Raw genomic sequence first — 17,687 nt, 5'->3', positions numbered from 1 at the left:
CATCAAAATCTTAACAGGCTTTTGAGCAAAAAGACAAATCCTAAAATTTTTATGGAAAAGCCAAGGTCCTAGAAGAGCCAAAACAATCTTTAAGAAAAAGAAAAATTCAGAAAATTCGTGCTATGTAATTTCAGGATTTAGTATAAACAGTTGAGAGTTTGGCATCAGTAAAAGGACAGACAGGTTAGTAGGACAGAGTCCAGAAACAGCCCACACATACAGTTTTCAGCAGAGGCACCAAAGAATTAAATAAGGAAAGGAAAATCTTTGTAAACAAATAGTGCTAGAATAACTGGATAAACACTGGGGGAAAAAATCAGAGTTGAGCTCTACCACATACCACACACAAAAGGTAATTAAGGCCAGGCATGGTGGCTCACATCTGTAATCCTGGCCTTTTGGGAGGCCAAGGAGGCAGGATCACTTGAGTCCAGGAGTTTTAAACCAGCCTGGGCAACACAGCAAGACTCCATCTCTACAAAAAAATTTTTAAATTAGTAGGGCATGGGGGCACACATCTGTGGTCTCAGCTACTCAGGAGGCTGAGGTGGGAGGATCACTTGAACCCAGGAGGTCGAGGCTTTAGTGAGCCATGATCATACCACTGTACTCTGGCCTGGGTGCTAGAGACCCTGTCTCAAAATAATAATAGAAATGGATCAGAAATCTAAACATAAAATCTATAAAGCTTCTAGAAAAAAACAGGAAAGCATCTTTGAGGTCATGGGGTAGGCAAAAATTTCTTATTAGGCACAAAACACATAAAAGAACAAAATTGATAAAATAAATTTAATTAAAATTAATTAGAATTAGAACTTCTGTTCATCAGAAGGTTTACAACCACTTTGGAGAATTTTCTCACAGTTTCTTAAATATACATCTATACTATGAATCAGCAATTCTAGTCCTAGGTATCTTCCAGGAGAACAAAACATATGTCCTCTGAAAGACTTGTACAACAAAAGTGACTTATCCATACGAAGGAAATGATTTGGCCATATAAAGGAATGAAGTTCTAATCCATGCTAAAACATGGATGACACTGAAAACACTATATTAAGTGAAAGAAGCCAGGTACGAAATGCTACATACGAAATGTCAAGAACAGGCAAATCCCAGCCGGGTGCAGTGGCTCACGCCTGTAATCTCAACACTTTGGGAGGCTGAGGCGAGGGGATCACTTGAGGTTAGTAGTTTGAGACCAGCCTGGCCAACATGGCAAAACCCCGGCTCTACAAAAAATACAAAAATTAGCTGGGCATGAGAGCGGGCGCCTGTAATCCCAGCTACTCAGGAGGCTAAGGTAGGAGAATCTCTTGAACCTGGGAGGTGAAGGTTCGGTGAACTGACATCACACCACTGCACTCCAACCTAAGCAACAGAAAGAGACTCTGTCTCAAAAAAAACCAACCAAACAAAAAAGAATAGGCAAATCCCTAGAGACAGAAAGTAGATCAGTGGTTGCCAAGGCTCAGGGAATGCACAGTGACTGCCAAGGGGTACGGGATTTCTCTCTGGAGTGATGAAGATTTTCTGCAATTAGATAGTGGTGATTGGTGCAGAACCCTGTAACTATAATTAAATCTATGGAATTGTACATGTTTTTCCTTTTCTTGAGGCAGGATCTCATTCTGTCACCCAGATGACAGTGCAGTGGTATGATCACAGCTTACTGCAGCCTCAATCTCCTAGGCTCAAGCAATCTTCTTGCCTCTTTTTTTTTTTTTTTTTTTGGTTGTGACATGGTCTCACTATGTTGCCCAGGTTGGTCTTGAACTCCTGGGCTCAAGCGATCCTCCCACTTCAGTCTCCCAAAGTGCTGGGATTACAGGCATGAGCCACGGCGCATGATGGGTGCGGTGAACTTTATGGTATGTGAATTATATTTCACTAAAATTTTTATACAATTTGTTTCAAGGCTTGTACATGAATGTTCCTAACAGCTTCGTTCACAAGAGACGAAACCTCAAAGCAATTCAAATGCCCATCAACAGGAAAATGGAAAACAAATTGCAGCATGCTTATGCAACAGAATACTACTCAGCAATAAAAAAAAAATAAACTCCTGATACACGTGACACAATGGAGGAATCTCAAATATGTTACTTAAGATATTGACGCAAAAATATGATTCTGTTTACATGGAATTCAAGAAGAGGCAAAGCAAATCTGTGGTGACAGAAATCAGAAGAGGGGCTTTCTATGGAAACTGATAGGAGTAGAGAGTGAGGGTATTTTCCATGGCAATGAAAGTGTACCATATCCTATTTGGGTGGTGAGTATACAGGTGCATTCGTTCATCAAACTAATTATATACAACTAAGATCTGTGCATTTCACTGTCTCTAAATGTTACCCCAATTAAAGAAAATAAAGGGAAGTCAACATACTTTTTACAGTGAATGGCAGGATGTTTTCTACTTGATTCTCCAATTAAGATCCAATATTCAACTTCCTGTGGTGAGAGAGGTCCCCTGCTAACCATAAAATACATTTGCAGTAAGTTTAATAGTTACTCCCTTGAGTATATTGCTTCAACTATATATTAATAAAAGGCATACTAGAGTGTACTCAAACATGGCATTCATTCATCAAGAACAGACATTAGAGCTTAGGTGAGGGTAAATTTCTATAGACCATTAAAGAGAACTCACAAATTAAATTTCAGCCTTAATCCTCTATTCAAAAATCTAGGGCTATAAAATGTTTTAATAGACCACTTCTAAAATTCTAGGAGGAAAAAAAAAATCCTGGAATGCTACCTGCGTTTTTCCACTACTCTTCTACTTTCACTATGAATTCAAGACATCTCAAAAGACATCCTAAAAATAAAACCCTAAAGCAATGGAGTCTCTAAACACACTGATTTCCTTATCCCATCCCTGGACATTCTAATTCGAATAGGTCTGGAGTACAGCCTGGGGATTTGTATAGTTTTTAAAAAAAATCTCACATGATTCTTAGGTAAAGACCGAAGTGAGGAACTCTCTTTTAAAGGGTATAAAGTCGGTTTAAAACCATGATTTATATTTGATAAATGTCTGAAATAAGGTGAAGATGCAGGATTAAATAATAAAAGAAATTCCACCTCCAGAAAGATGAATAAAGCATTTCAGCATTTGGAGAGAACAAGAGAGTTCCCTCTCGCTCCTCATTCACAAAACACAACTTCCAGCTTCCTGGTTCTCCCAGGTCATTCCAACCTGCCTCAGAATTCCTCTCTTCCCTAAACCTAAGGGGCCTTTGAGTGGGGCTCCAAGGTCACATGGCCTCCAACCCCAAATAACCCATTCTGGCTGGGTGTGGTGGCTCACGCCTATAATCCGAGCACTTTGGGAGACTGAGGTGGTCAGATCACTGGAGCCCAGGAGTTCAAGACCAGCCTGGGCAACCTGGTGAAACCCTGAAACCCTGTCTCCAAAAGAAAATAGAAAAATTGGCCAGGTGTGGTGGTGTGTACCTGTAGTTCCAGCTACTCAGGAGGCTGAGGTGGGAGGAGCACTTAAGCCCAGGAGGTTGAGGCTGCAGTGAGCTCACCACTGCACTCCAGTCTGGGCAACAGAGCAAGGCCTTGTCTCAAAAAAAAAAAAAGAAAAAAAGAACCCATCCTGTTCCCACGACCAAGCCAATCCCTTTGCTCAAAGTATTCATGGCTTGTGTTTTCACCAATTCCCTTTTTTTTTTTTTTTTTTACAGAAAGGGTCTCGCTGTGTTGCCCACGCTGGAGTACAGTGGCCTGATCTCAGCTCAAGTGATCCTCCCACCTCAGCCTCCCAAGTAGCTGGGACTACAGGTGCGCACCAACAAACTCAGCTAATTTTTGTATTTTTTGTAGAGACAGGGTCTCACTATGTTGCCCAGGCTGGTCTTGAACTCCTGGGTGCAAGCAATCTGCCTGCCTCGGCCACCCACCAATTCTTAACAAGACACTTCTCCCTTGGATTTGAACCATCCTGGTATTATCTCAACCCATCATAAGGAAAAGTGGCTAAGCAGGAAAAAAAAACCATTAAAACTCAGTCACCTTCTCTTTCTTAGGGATCATCTCTTCCAAAAAGATGGAAGTTTACCAGTAAAGTTATATAGTTAATAAAACAGAAACTCTGGATTAGGCAAAAAAGAAAGATAACCATGAAGGTCATGTAGTTTCTGACACTGGAAGTAAAAATTGGCTCAGAGCTTCCTTGCAATCAGGACAAAGGGGGAACCCAGATAAATTCCATGTTCTTCACTTTAAGAAAAGAAGATGCTTTTTAATTTACTCAGTTGTGACAATCTTCTTGACACTAGATTCTGCAATACACTGTACATGTGAGACACTGGATGAGGCACTAAGACATAGTCTGTAAAATCCTTTGCAACTGTTTTATAATAAATGTAAAAATTACTTTTCAGGAAGAGTGTGGTGGCTCACACCTGTAATCCCAGCACTTTGGGGGGCCCAGGCAGGAGGACCACTTGAGGCCAGGAGTTTGAGACCAGCCTGCACAATACAGCAAGACCTTGCCTCTATAGAAAACACAAATTAATAAATTTAATGAGCTGGGCATGGTGGTGCATGCCTGTAGTCCCAGCTACTCAGGAGGCTGAGGCAGGAGGATCACTTGAGGCCAGGAATTTGATGCTACAGTGAGCTATGATTATACCACTGCACTGCAGCCTGGATGACAGAGTGAGACCCTGTCTCTAAGGGAAAAACAAGTGACTTTTCAAATGACTTTTTCCTATAATGACTGAACAACAGTATCTAAATGGATATTTTCAACAGCACAATTAACTAAATGCAATTCTGCAGAAGAGTAAGTCATAATACTTAAAGAATAGTCTAACTTGATGTCAGGAAAGCAGATCACCAAGCCTTCCAATTTCAGAGACTTCTAATATTTTTTAATTTTTTTTTTTTTTTTTAGACGGAGTCTCACTCTGTTGCCCAGGCTGGAGTGCAGTGGCACGATCTCGGCTCACTGCAAGCTCTGCCTCCCAGGTTCATGCCATTCTCCTGCCTCAACCTCCCAAGTAGTTGGGACTACAGGCACCTGCCACCACGCCTGGCTAAATTTTTTTTGTATTTCTAGTAGAGACAGGGTTTCACTGTCTTAGCCAGGATGGTCTCGATCTCCTGACCTCATGATCCGCCCACCTCGGCCTCCCAAAGTGCTGGGATTACAGGCGACAGCCGCAGTGCCCGGCTAGTTTTTAATATTTCTTAAAATGCACTTTCTAAAACATGTCAATGCTTACCTGAATGCTTTATTAGCTTTAATAGGGGTTGCTTCGAAGCCAATTGGACAAAAATAATGATTTTGGCAATGATAGATATAAGCCAGCGATTCATCTTTCAATCCACGGGTTAACTTCAACAGGGCCCCTGAAGCTATTAAAAACAAACAAACAAACAAACTGAAAGCCCATAAAGCAGTGTCCACGCTTTACACACAGGACTGGTTAAGGGCTTAAGGACAGAAAAGACATTACTTGCAACATACTGACACTGCTGGGGAAAAACAAGAGGCTACTGAGAGGTACAAAAAATGTTAATAAATGTATTCTGTTTTACTCTTTAAACTGAAATTCAGACAAGCTCATTAGCAAACTAAAGAACTAAAATATGTCCTTGATTACCAAAACCTTCTAATAACACACATAGTTGTCTATGAAATTTAATGTGTCTAAAACCTAATACCTAGTGTATTCAGCAATGGTTTCAACTTTTCTGGTTGTACACAGCTATCACTTAAAATTCTGAACAAGCATGCCCAATATTAGCACATGCATTTGTAAAGTATATACATATACCACTGTACTAACATGTCTTTATAAAAGATATACAAAAAGTTGGAATTTAAAATTAGGTTAAAATATAGAGGTTCTAATATATATGCAGTACGCCCATCCCAACTTAAAAGACTACTGATGTATATGAATAAAAATAAACTCCAGGTAATAAACAAGTTCTAAAAATGCAAACTTCTCCTACTAATGAGACAGCCAAGTAAAAAGGGCTTCCTGGAGAATCTCCAACTGGTCTGCATGCTGGGAGGATGGGGTTGGGCCCCGGGAAGTGCCCGCTGTTTGCAGTGGGGACGAACCTAGCCTCTCCTGTCCCTGTGTGGTAACCTAGGATTCAATCTGTGAGATGAGGGCCTGTTAGCAGGAACCCTTCTCGCTTTGCTGAGGTTTTTCCTTTTCACCCAATAAATTCTGTTCCCCCTCACCCTTCAAAGTATTTGCGAGCCTAATCTTTCCTTGTTGTGTGATAAGAACCCCGTTTTTTCTACAACACTAACACACACTTTAATCTTTACACAAAACTTATGGAGGCTAGAGGAGTAGCCTTCAAAAGCCAAGTGACAAAGATAACATCTCTACAGAGACAGGCTGGTAGTACCACCACACCCTCTTATATCCACTCTTCCTTGGACATTTGCCATAACTATAATAGTGGTCAATTTCAAAAGTATTACCATAAGAAATGACTTTTTACCAGCACTTAGTACTCAAAGCCATTAACTGAGGTTTCATTAACTTGCATCTCCCAGAAGAAGCTAAATTATTTATTCATAAACAGCCCATTAAAACTACAAATCCTAAAAATAGATGAAGCAGATGAAAGCTTCCAAGTCACAGTTTCAATGATTGACTTTCTGGCCACTGAAATAGCTGAAGACTACTAAGAACAGCAGGTCCACGGCTGTAGCAGAGAGCCAAGGAGTGATGCACAGTCCCTCAAGTCTATTAGTGGGGAAGATGGAACAAGTAACTTTTATATAAAGTGGAATAAGATAGTGCCACAAAAGGGGTATAGAATTCAAAAGAGAAAGAGCACATCAGGTTTGAGGAGTCAAGAAGAAGTAGCATTCAAGATGAAACTTAATGAAGTGTCAGGATTTCAATAATCTAGACAGAGGAAAGAGCATGAGGAGAAAACAAAACCACTGGGGAAGAAGGAATGTACTCAGGGAACAGCCCATGATCTAGTTTATAGAATAAAGGGTATGATGGTATAGAGAAGCCTACTGTGGGACAACCCAACAATTTCAGGCCAAAATCAGAAAAAGATCACCCTCTGAAATAAAAGATAGTAAATACAGCATTTTTTAAAATTTATTTATTTATTTATTTATTTTGAGACAGGGTCTTGCTCTGTCGCCGAGGCTGGAGTGCAGTGGCGTGATCTCAGCTCACTGTAAACTCTACCTCCCGGGTTCAAACGATCCTCATGCCTCAGCCTCCCAAGTAATTGGGATTCCAGGCACTCACCACCATGCCCAGCTAATTTCTGTATTTTTAGTAGAGACAGGGTTTCACTATGTTGACCAGGCTGGTCTGAAATTCCCAACATCAAGTGTTCCACCTCTCTCAGCCTCCCAAAGTGTTGGGATTACAGGCGGGAGCCACTGTGCCAAGCCAGTAAATACAGTATTTAATACATTAAGGCAGTCATCCAAGAAAGTAATTCTGTGTATGAGAAGACACAAATGTATTACTGAGGGAAGCTAAATTCAGAATGAAGTTGAGTCTGTACTTCAGTATATCTTTAAAATCTGAAACTGAAGCAACAAAGCAACCACCACCAAATGCAGACCCATGATCTGCACGGCATAGAGAAAGGAGAACAAAACTACAGGAATTCACCAGCCTGCTGCATGGAGAAGAGCAGGTATCCTGAGCAGCCAACAAGAGAATTCTGGTCCCTTTGAGATTATGTTTCTTACTTCAAGTTACTCCATTAACATTCTGACATTCTGAGTTTGCTTGGTATGAGCTTGTCCTGTAGACCCTGATCATCTATATAGGAATGCTAGATAACTCCAGAAGAACTTACTAGAGTATATTTTTACACCTACAAAGACAAGAATAGCTTCTGAAACTCTGATAGGTAATCCAGCAACCTAACATTAGTCTGCAAGGTCCTTATTCCCCTTTAAAAAAAAAAAAATGCCCAGGCTGGAGTGCATGGCACAATCTCAGCTCACTGCAACCTCCACCTCCCGGGTTCAAGCAATTCTCGTGCCTCAGCCTCCCAAGTAGCTGGGATTACAGGTGCATACCACCATGCCCAGGTAATTTTTTGTATTCTTAGTAGAGACGGGGTTTCACTATGTTGGCCAGGATGGTCTCAAACTCCTGGCCTCAAATAATCCACCCACCTAGGCCTCCCAATCTGCTGGGATTACAGGCATAAGCCACCATGCCAGCCTCCCCTGACATCTTTTAAATATAACCGGTACATGGAGGACAACAGGGGAAGACCAATCTGTGTCAGCTTGGAATGACACTAAGCAGTTTATGCTGTAAGCAAGCACCAGACAGCTCCTAAAGAGGAAAGAGGTATACTAGCACTGCATGTTCAGGAGATTTATGATTTGTGTCTAATATGAATTGGAGAAAATCAGTACATGAGGAAAACAGAATACTAATGCATTGTCCACCTGAGATGTACTGAGGTGCTGCAGTAAGCTGGTAGCAACAATCATGGCGAAGAGATATGTGAGTCATATAGGAATGAGGCCAAAGATGAGTCTTCTCTGTTAAGCAAAAGTTATGAACTGCAATACCCCCTAGAAAAAAACTAATACATGAACATAAATACAATTTTCAAGCTAGCTGATTAAAAAAAAAATGAATCTGGACTTGCCTGGCACAAATGTTGGTGGCTAAGTGAACCCATACTTTGAAGTTATCTGAACAGAGATCTAATGTTGGCAACTCCTAGAATAAATTTTCATTGTGGCTAGTGACATCTCTGAAAAAAAATACTCATATTAACAGCTAAGTCTTTTTTTTTTTTTTTTTTTTGAGACGGAGTCTCGCTCTGTCGCCCAGGCTGGAGTGCAGTGGCGCGATCTCGGCTCACTGCAACCTCTACCTCCCGGGTTCCCGCCATTCTCCTGCCTCAGCCTCCCGAGTAGCTGGGACTACAGGCGCCCGCAACCGCGCCCAGCTACTTTTTGTATGTTTAGTAGAGACGGGGTTTCACCGTGGTCTCGATCTCCTGACCTTGTGATCCGCCCGCCTCGGCCTCCCAAAGTGCTGGGATTACAGGCTTGAGCCACCGCGCCCGGCCCTAACAGCTAAGTCTTATCAAAAGACCTGGACTTCGCTTTTATTCCATTAGTGTGCTTAATTTACAGTTACTGAGAGCCCATTGGAAATAAGCACCGGGAAGTCCCTGAATCACAGCAGCGTGGTCCCCAGGAAAACATAAAGCCCATTGTGAAAAACAGGCCTAGCGGTCCTTAAAAAACAATTTAAGCACAGAGAGAAGATCCATTTAAAAGTGTTATTAAACAAACAGCGCTACTGACAACGGTTTTCACCAGTGAACATCCCAGAAAGAAAGGAGAAAGCCTATCTCTGCAACTCTTTCTTCCGCAACGGGAGAGAACAGAAGAGATGTCTGCGCTTTACACATGAACCACCCTACCCCCTGAACACCATCAGAATTCATAGGGTAACATGTGATGTCGTGGGCATCATATCTAGAATGTAAGCTCTACTCAGAACAGTCCCTATGGTCAAGGAGCTGGACACTCACATTAAACAGGTGAAACATAATAAAACATAGCACATAGCAAATGGAAAATGATGGGTGTGAATAATCATTTAGAGGAATCCAGGGCTAAGGTGGTCAAGGAACATATCAGAGATGAAGCAGGGCTTAATTGGCTCCCCCAATTAGCAAAGGTAAAGACAAAAATATTCCAGGAGGAGTAGGCAGATTAATTATGCTTCCAGAAATGCACACAGAAAAGCAGTAAGAAGTCGAATATTCTGAAAAAAAAAATGAAAGTAGGAATAAAATTTGAAAAATATATTAAAACTTACTCAAAGAAATTACAGTAACCACCTCAACCTCCTAACAAAATGAAAGAAAAAAAGTTAAGGAAAATAGGTAGTTCATCCCATTCCTCAATGAAAAAGTGTGAATATATGCTGAAGGAAATTTAAACATATAGATTTAAAAAAAAAAAAAAAGTCACTGGGACCCAATGCTACACATCCTGATTATTAAGGGAACTGGTTAACACATGCACCAAATCATTACATTTAAATCAGTCACAAAGAACTTGGGAGGTACCAGACTATTGGAAAATAAAATAAATAAAGTACAGATATTCAAAAGATCTACAAATGAGAATTTCTAGCAAGATTATAGTATCAAATCTGAAAGCTGGACAGGACAGTTGATCAAAAATCTTTTAAAATTCCAGAATAGTGGTTCCTAAGTCAACTCTCTCCACGGCCCTTTTAGTGTTTTATTCCATTCCATTAACTTAAAAATTATATATCCTTACTTTGGGAATTTGATTAAATTTATATGGCTGATGTGTCCTCGATACCCAGAGTTTCTTTGATAGATTTTGTCTCTTATTCTAATTTCTCTTGGTCTTCCTGCTTCCCCTCTTTTTCTTTATTTTCACTGACCCATCTCTTCATCTATCTTCTCACTCTATCTAGATACTGCTGATATTAATAGAAAAAGCCATGAACTGCTCTAATGAAGTCCTCTTCTAATCAGCAGACAAAAAGAAAACAAGTAAAAGGAATTATGAGTCTTGTTCTGGTGTCTCCCAGGGCCCTACTCATAATGCAGTCTTGAGACACAAGACTGAGAACTGCATTGTAATAGCTTTCCATTATGTCTGACACGTAAGTATGACATTCGTTCCAGTGATCATTTCTATACTCCCAGACATGCACTCTGGTCCACACCCCATTAAAGGAGATATAAAGCCACCCTATGAATCAATTAAGAAGTGATTCTGAGACAGTCTTAATCTTTTACTGTTTATAATGTAAAAGGCAATGTTCAAGGCACTGCTAAGATGTCAAGTTGAAAACATCAGATTCCATGAGTTGGCTCCTTTCCGTCCTTAGGAACACTTGAAAAATTGTCAACTGAAAGACTCCAGAAGACAGAAGGAGGATGCACTGGGTTCTGATGGAAAGCAGGGCCGACCTAGCACACAGGTGCAGGTGAGTGTGTGTCTAGGAGTGTGGGGAGGGAAGAGCAGGTAGGAGCCAGAAGGAAAGATGAGCTACAGAAAGGGAAAAACAAAACATTTTCCTTTCCACATCACAAGAGAGAGCTCTTGCAAAGGAAGAATGCCAGCTTTGGAATGGACAACAAAATTCTCTCCTAGAAGTTTCCTAACCCCAATCTCCTGAATTCTTCCTGCCTCATTTCCTCAATTGAGAATTCATTAAATTAACTCCTATTGAGCACCTAAGTATCAGGAACTGTGATGCAAAAATGAGTAAGAACTTGACCTAATCTTCAAGGAAGGTAACTAGTTTTTCTGCATGAAACCATATGGTGCACTAAGAATTACCTCGCAACGAAATCAAGGTTCTACCATAGGCACACGTGCTGCTGTGACAACCCAGGAGAGGAAGGGATTGAATCCTGCCTGGCAAGCAGAAGAAAAAGCCGCCGCCCACCACCCCCCCAGTTTTCCCGGGACACCACTATATCCATTTGTTACGTTGAAGTCCAGGATGGACAAATACATAGGAATCCACCAATCACGAAGGTATGAAATCCCACATCCCACATGCTCCACAGCAGGGCATCTCATTGGTGAGGCATATAGGCCTAAGGATGACCTGTACCTTGTGAAGAACAGGGAAACAGCGAGGAGCCCAGCATGGCTGAACACCAGGGGAGGCAGGTTGGAGCAGGATACTCGAAAGCCAGTCCCTCAAACACCATGCTCAGGAATTTAAGCTTCATCCTCTAGGTGAGGGGTTGGCAAAGTCCCACCAACAGATAAATCCAGTCTGCAGACTGCAGCCTGTGTTGAAATGGGCAGCAAGATAAAATGCTTTTTACACTGTTAAAAATCAAAAGAAAAAAGGGTCAGGCACAGTAGCTCATGCCTGTAATCCCAGCACTTTGGGAGGCCACGGTAAGAGGATCACTTAAGACCAGGAGTTCAAGACTAGCCTGGGCAACATAGTGAGCCCCCGTTTCTAAAAATTTTTTTAATCGAAAAAAAATTAAAAATAAAATTAAAAATTAGCCAGATGCGGTGGCATGAGCCTGTAGTCCTAGCTACTTGGGAGGCTAAGGGGAAAGGATCGCTTGAGCCTAGAAGTTCAAGGCCACAGTGAGCCATGATCACAGCCACTGCGTTCCAGCCTAGTGGATGGAATAAGACCCTCATCTCTAAAAAATAAATAATAAAATGTTTTAAATTTCCAAAGAAAATAATATTTTGTGACATGTGAAAAGTATGTGATATTCAAATTTCAGGCCCATCGGTAAGGTTTTTCCAAGGACACCACCATATCCATTTGTTCACATGTTGTCTATGGCTGCCTTTGAGATCCAAGCAGCTGCATCAAGCAGCTGTGACTGCCCCAGAACCATGTGTCTCTCAAAGCCAAGAATATTTACTATCAAGCCTTTTATTTAAAAATGTTTGCCAGCTACTGCTCCTCTAGGTTAATGATTTTCAGTACTGACACATCCAAGTGGTTATACAAGATGACCCCCTTTGGGGGCACAGAAACAAAATATCAGAACATTTATTTATAGTGATCCTCGTATTTTAAAAAGAAATTAAGTTTTACTAGTATTTATTCTGTAGATTGAGTGTGGATGCTCTCTACACTATACAACCCTACATCCAAAGGTCCCAGGTCACACATGTGCTATCCTGAGAGAGGGGCAGGAACTCCACATGGTGGTGCGGGCTCAGGTTGCTAATTACTGTGCCTTGACACCCTCAACCTTTCACTTGCTTTCACTGAACTGCTATGTATTCAGTTTACAGGGTGCAAAATGTCATTGGCAGACATTTTATAAAACTTTTAATGAACACAATTGACAGAATCATTATTATACCTTCTAATAACTAGAGAATGACTGTGAAAATCTTTTGGACTAGAACAAGGTTTGGCACATCTTGTGGAAGTAAACATTCAAGAACTATACAAGACAATGCCAAATTATGCATTTTCTTTTCATGGCACACGAAGACACCTCAAATAAGATCCAGAAGAAACAAGAGACAGCAAAATCGGATATATACACATTTCTTACATTACACCAAATACAGAGGAAAAAAGTTTCAATAGATTTCAAAAATAAAAGGATTTGAAAATATGAGTAAGGAATGAGATTATTTTTTAAAGCATATTTTTCAAAGAACTACATATTTTAGAATAAAAATGATTGAAAACCTCTTTTAAAAAACTCAAATTCAGTAGATAGTATAAAAAGCAAACTAGACACAGCTGAAGAGAAAATTATGAAACAGGATAATATATCCTTTCTTAGTTTTTCATTGCCTGGTCACTTACTGAGAGTAGTGTGGTTACAGTCTCACTAGAAACAGAAATAAATAGCAACACAGCATTTAAAGCTGTGTTTTCCAGAGGGATAGACAGTCCCCATGTGAATGCATAGAATTTAGTCAGTAGGAATAAATGCTAGCACTTACTGAGTCCTTACTCTGTAACACAGCATGCTGAGTACATTACAAATATGTCTCCTTTTATCCTCACACTGACCCTATACAAATATAGAAAGATAAAAGGTCTACATCAAGGCTCAGCAAGTGACTTGTTCAAGGTCACAAAACTAGTATGTGTAGAAACCAACATGTAATCTCCAAGCCTGCCTCCAAGTAACCAACTCGATATCCCCAATATAGGTCAACAGAAAGATACCTGACTTTGTGCTCAGTCTTTTACCTTGGTAAACCATATACCCTCTATTGATAACAACTCTCTTCTTGATTAATCCTTGAGTCTTCTTCACAAACAGTCCTGGACTTTTGACTTCTGTGTCCAGTTTTAGCATGAATCCTGCTAAGTCAGTTTAGAGAGAACCCACAACCCTTAATATCTAATCAAGTTCCTCACGGGCCTCCCCTACCAAGTCTTGATGTCTCAGACCTTGACCTGCCTTTAGCAAGAAGTCTGTTAGGCCAGTTTAGCAAGAATCCCCATACCCTTACCCCTCTTAGTAATTTTCCACCCCCAAACCCCTTGCTGTGTTCATTGGCTATAAAGTCCCAGCTGTCTTTGCTGTATTCAGAGTTGAGCCTGATCTCTCATCCCTACTACAATACGCCTTTCACAAGTCTTAAATAAAGTCTTCCTCACCCTATTAACAAGTGTCAGAATAATTTTTTCTTTAACAGTGTATTATAGTTTTCTGATTTATACAGTCAAAAGATTGTAACAATTTTAAAAATGGAAATTGCTAAATAGTACCAATTATTTAATTAGCACATAACTAGAATAATCCTTGAGATCAACTCCATTAATATTTCTGTTATAACCAAGACTATTTTATAGCAAAACTTTGTCACTTTCACAGTCTATTTTCCTGCCATTATATGTTACCACACAGGTCTAACATCAAATATTCTCAAATCCTTACATTCCTTCTCAGGAAGAAAAACTGCTAACTCCATGCTGCTTCCTTAGAGTTTTACTAGCATGTGCGCGCACACACGCACACACACGCACACATCATGGACCCAAACAGTACAATATGTTAGAGTAGTGTTGTGATATACCTTAAAGTTCTAAAGGTTCTACGTAAAAAGGTGAGAAGAGGCAAAATATTAAACTGCATATTAGAAAGTGCCCTACAGATTACATGCAAGTAACAGACTATATTGAGGGTTTACATAATGTCCCAGGAAGCTAAACAGCCAGTCTTTGAGATGAACTCTAAACCGTGTGTGTGTGCATGTGTGTGTGTGTGTGTGTGTGTTGTGTGTGTGTGTGTGTGTGTGTAAATCTTCTATATGTTTACCTACCAGTTTCTCCTGCTGTTTTGTTCTTCCCATGAGGCTTATATAGAACATAAGAGCATCCTTTTACATGGAAGTGGTCATTAATTTGTCTAAACCACCTGAAAATAACAAGAAGATTTGCTCATGGCAACAATTCTACAACAAAGATGGCATTATTCCAATTCTAAAAAAATCCAGGTATAGCCCAAAGTTGGTATACCCATGAGAGGTTGAAGCCCAGCAGCTGGATACATGCTTTACTATCAACACACATCTACAGCATTATTATTTTGCAAAACTAGAAACATGGTATTGCCTCTAAGAGGGTCTTCATACCTCATAAGTGTTGTATTTCCCGTGAAAGGACCAAACCTAATATCTTCAAATGGAGGTTGAAAGCCCAGAATATGTAAAGCTTCTTCTTGGGTAATAGGTGGGAGACTACAAAAGAAACATTCATTGCCTTTCATTTTTCAATTCCAGTCATATGCAAATACAACCTATCTCAATGTTAATATGTTTGTCTGATTTGCAAATAATTTTAGTAATATTTTTCATTATTTTATTTTATTTATTTTTTTAGAGACAAGGTCTCACTCTGTGACCCAGGGTGGAGTGCAGTGGCGTGATCATAGCTCACTGCAGCCTTAAACTCCTTAGCTCAAGTGATCCTCTTGCCTCAGTCTCCTAAGAGACTAGAACTACAAGTACATGCCATTGTGCCTGGCTAGTTGTTTTTACTTTTTTACTTGGTAGAGATGGGATCTTGCTTTGTTGCCCAGGCTGGTCTCAAACTCCTTGGCTTCAAGCAATACTCCCGCCTTGGCCTCCCAAAGTGCTGATGTTACAAGTGTGAGCCACTGCACCTGGCTCATTTTTATTTTATTGAAAATAATACATGTGTATATTTTAAGCTAAAAGACTTACACTAAAATACAGCAGGGTTTTTTAATTCATAAAAAGTCTGTTCTTAAAAATTTTTCTGTTATAGAAAAAGCAACATCAAATTACTTTGGAGTTTGAGGATACTGATAAATGGACATACTTACTTTCCAGCTCCCATTGTGCTATATAAGAAATTCCAACAAGAAATTAATGAGGAGATGCCACAAGAAGTCTTATACTGTGGTCGGCTTATGCAGTACCTGAGAAAACAAAAACTGTTTTCTTCACTTGAATGAATACAAAATATGCATGCTAGAAATAGAAAACTCATGGCAATTAAGGGTGTTAATGTAATGAAAACTTTGATCTCCTAAGTCAATGTAAAATCTTCCCTATTCACTTATTAATCATGTCATAAATATAAAATAACAATAAATCACCTGCTTTAATAAAAATAGCTAAGTATAACTAACTACCAGTTAAAGTGGATGCTATCCAAACCAATGGGAAAAAAATTAATGATACATAAATTTAGACATCACCTATTAAAAGTTTGGTATAAACTCCTGGTTGAACGGCATACATGATTATTTGCAACTTCAGAAATACAGGAGAAACAAAGCATTACCCCCACGTGTCAACTTCTCAGAGAAATTCTCCAACCCAAACTAAAAATCATCCATTTATTACCCACTTGTCCATCTAAAATCCCTGGGCAAGGAGCCACGAAGCAGTGCTTCTCCTGTCACAGAGAATTTTAAAAATGAAATGCAAAATCCTTCCATGGCATGATTCAGTGGCACTAAGCAATCCAGATAATTTTCCAAACTGTCATGATTCAAGAGAAGAAACTGGGGCGAATGTGAACAGAAGGAGAAAGAGACAGATCATTTATTTATTCTGCTTTAAGAAGAAATAGGTTGGCTTTCTTTTTTTCTTTTTTTTTTTTTTGTTTTTGAGATGGAGTCTCACTCTGTCGCCCAGGCTGGAGTGCAGTGGCACAATCTCGACTCACTGCAACCTCCGTCTGCCGGGTTCAAGCAATTCTGCTTCAGCCTCCCAAGTAGCTGGGACTACAGGCATGTGTCACCACAACAGGGTAATTTTTGTATTTTTAGAAAAGACATGGTTTCACTATGTTGGCCAGGATGGTCTCAATCTCTTGACCTTGTGATCCTCCCACCTCAGCCTCCCAAAGTGCTGGGATTACAGATGTGAGCCACTGCACCTGGCCAAATGCAAAGCTAGTCAAGCATGGTTGTAGGGGGAGACAATGTTAAATCAGCTTAACAATAACCCACAATACTCGTTGACTTTCAAATGATCTTCTCCTAACTGCTTTCTAAAGAAGGTGCTAAGAAGTAGCCACAATGAAACAAAGAAACAAGAGCTATCATCACCAAGAGCAACTTTAGTGTCTTCTGAAAATTAATCACAAAATGAAAAATTAGACATATGCATGTGTGCATATATACATTTGTATATGTATATATACTATGCATATTGGCAAACATACAAGTTAACCATGATCCTTACATCTTTTTTTTTTTAAGTTCCAGGGTACACTTGCAGGATGTGCAGCTTTGTTACATAGATAAACGTGTGTAATGGTGGTTTGCTGCATCTATGAACCCATCACCTAGATATTACACCCCGTGTGCATTAGCTATTTTTCCTCATGCTCTCCCTTCCCAGGTTCCCACCCCCCAACAGGGTTCAATGGGTGTTGTTCCCTCCCTGTGTCCATATGTTCACATTGTTTGGCTCCCATTTATAAGTGAGAACATGCTCCAGGACCCCTAAATCTGTAGACTCAACTACACAAAATGACACACAAAAGATAATAACTGTCACTTAACATACTAAGTGCTGTCTTCAACACCTCATTGTCAAATCTATTGAGTCCTCCCTCAGTTTTGCTTTGTTCTTTAATTGTGGTAAAAACACACAACATCAAATTTATCATGTACACCATTTTTAAGTGTACAGGTCAGTAGTGTCAACTATATGCAAATTGTTAGGCAACAGAACTTTTCCATCTTGC

At 40.0% G+C, this 17,687-nt stretch overlaps 1 protein-coding gene across 2 annotated transcripts in view; it reads right to left on the bottom strand.

Moving 5' to 3' along the window:
- Positions 1-17,687, bottom strand: part of BIVM (basic, immunoglobulin-like variable motif containing) — a 44,952-nt gene that overhangs the window by 3,145 nt on the left and 24,120 nt on the right. For both annotated transcript variants that reach the window (XM_011933861.1, XM_011933860.1), the window contains exons 5-9: positions 15,808-15,903; positions 15,095-15,199; positions 14,783-14,877; positions 5,241-5,373; positions 2,390-2,476 (exon numbers count right to left, since the gene is read on the bottom strand). In XM_011933861.1, the coding sequence (XP_011789251.1) occupies positions 2,390-2,476; positions 5,241-5,373; positions 14,783-14,877; positions 15,095-15,199; positions 15,808-15,903 (516 nt within the window). The remainder of the gene's footprint in view (positions 1-2,389; positions 2,477-5,240; positions 5,374-14,782; positions 14,878-15,094; positions 15,200-15,807; positions 15,904-17,687) is intronic.

Source organism: Colobus angolensis, unplaced genomic scaffold (genome assembly GCF_000951035.1).
Source record: "Colobus angolensis palliatus isolate OR3802 unplaced genomic scaffold, Cang.pa_1.0 Scaffold13, whole genome shotgun sequence".
NCBI lineage: Eukaryota > Metazoa > Chordata > Mammalia > Primates > Cercopithecidae > Colobus > Colobus angolensis.
Note: the sequence above shows the minus strand (reverse complement) of the source record. Positions and strands in the feature narration are given on the sequence as shown.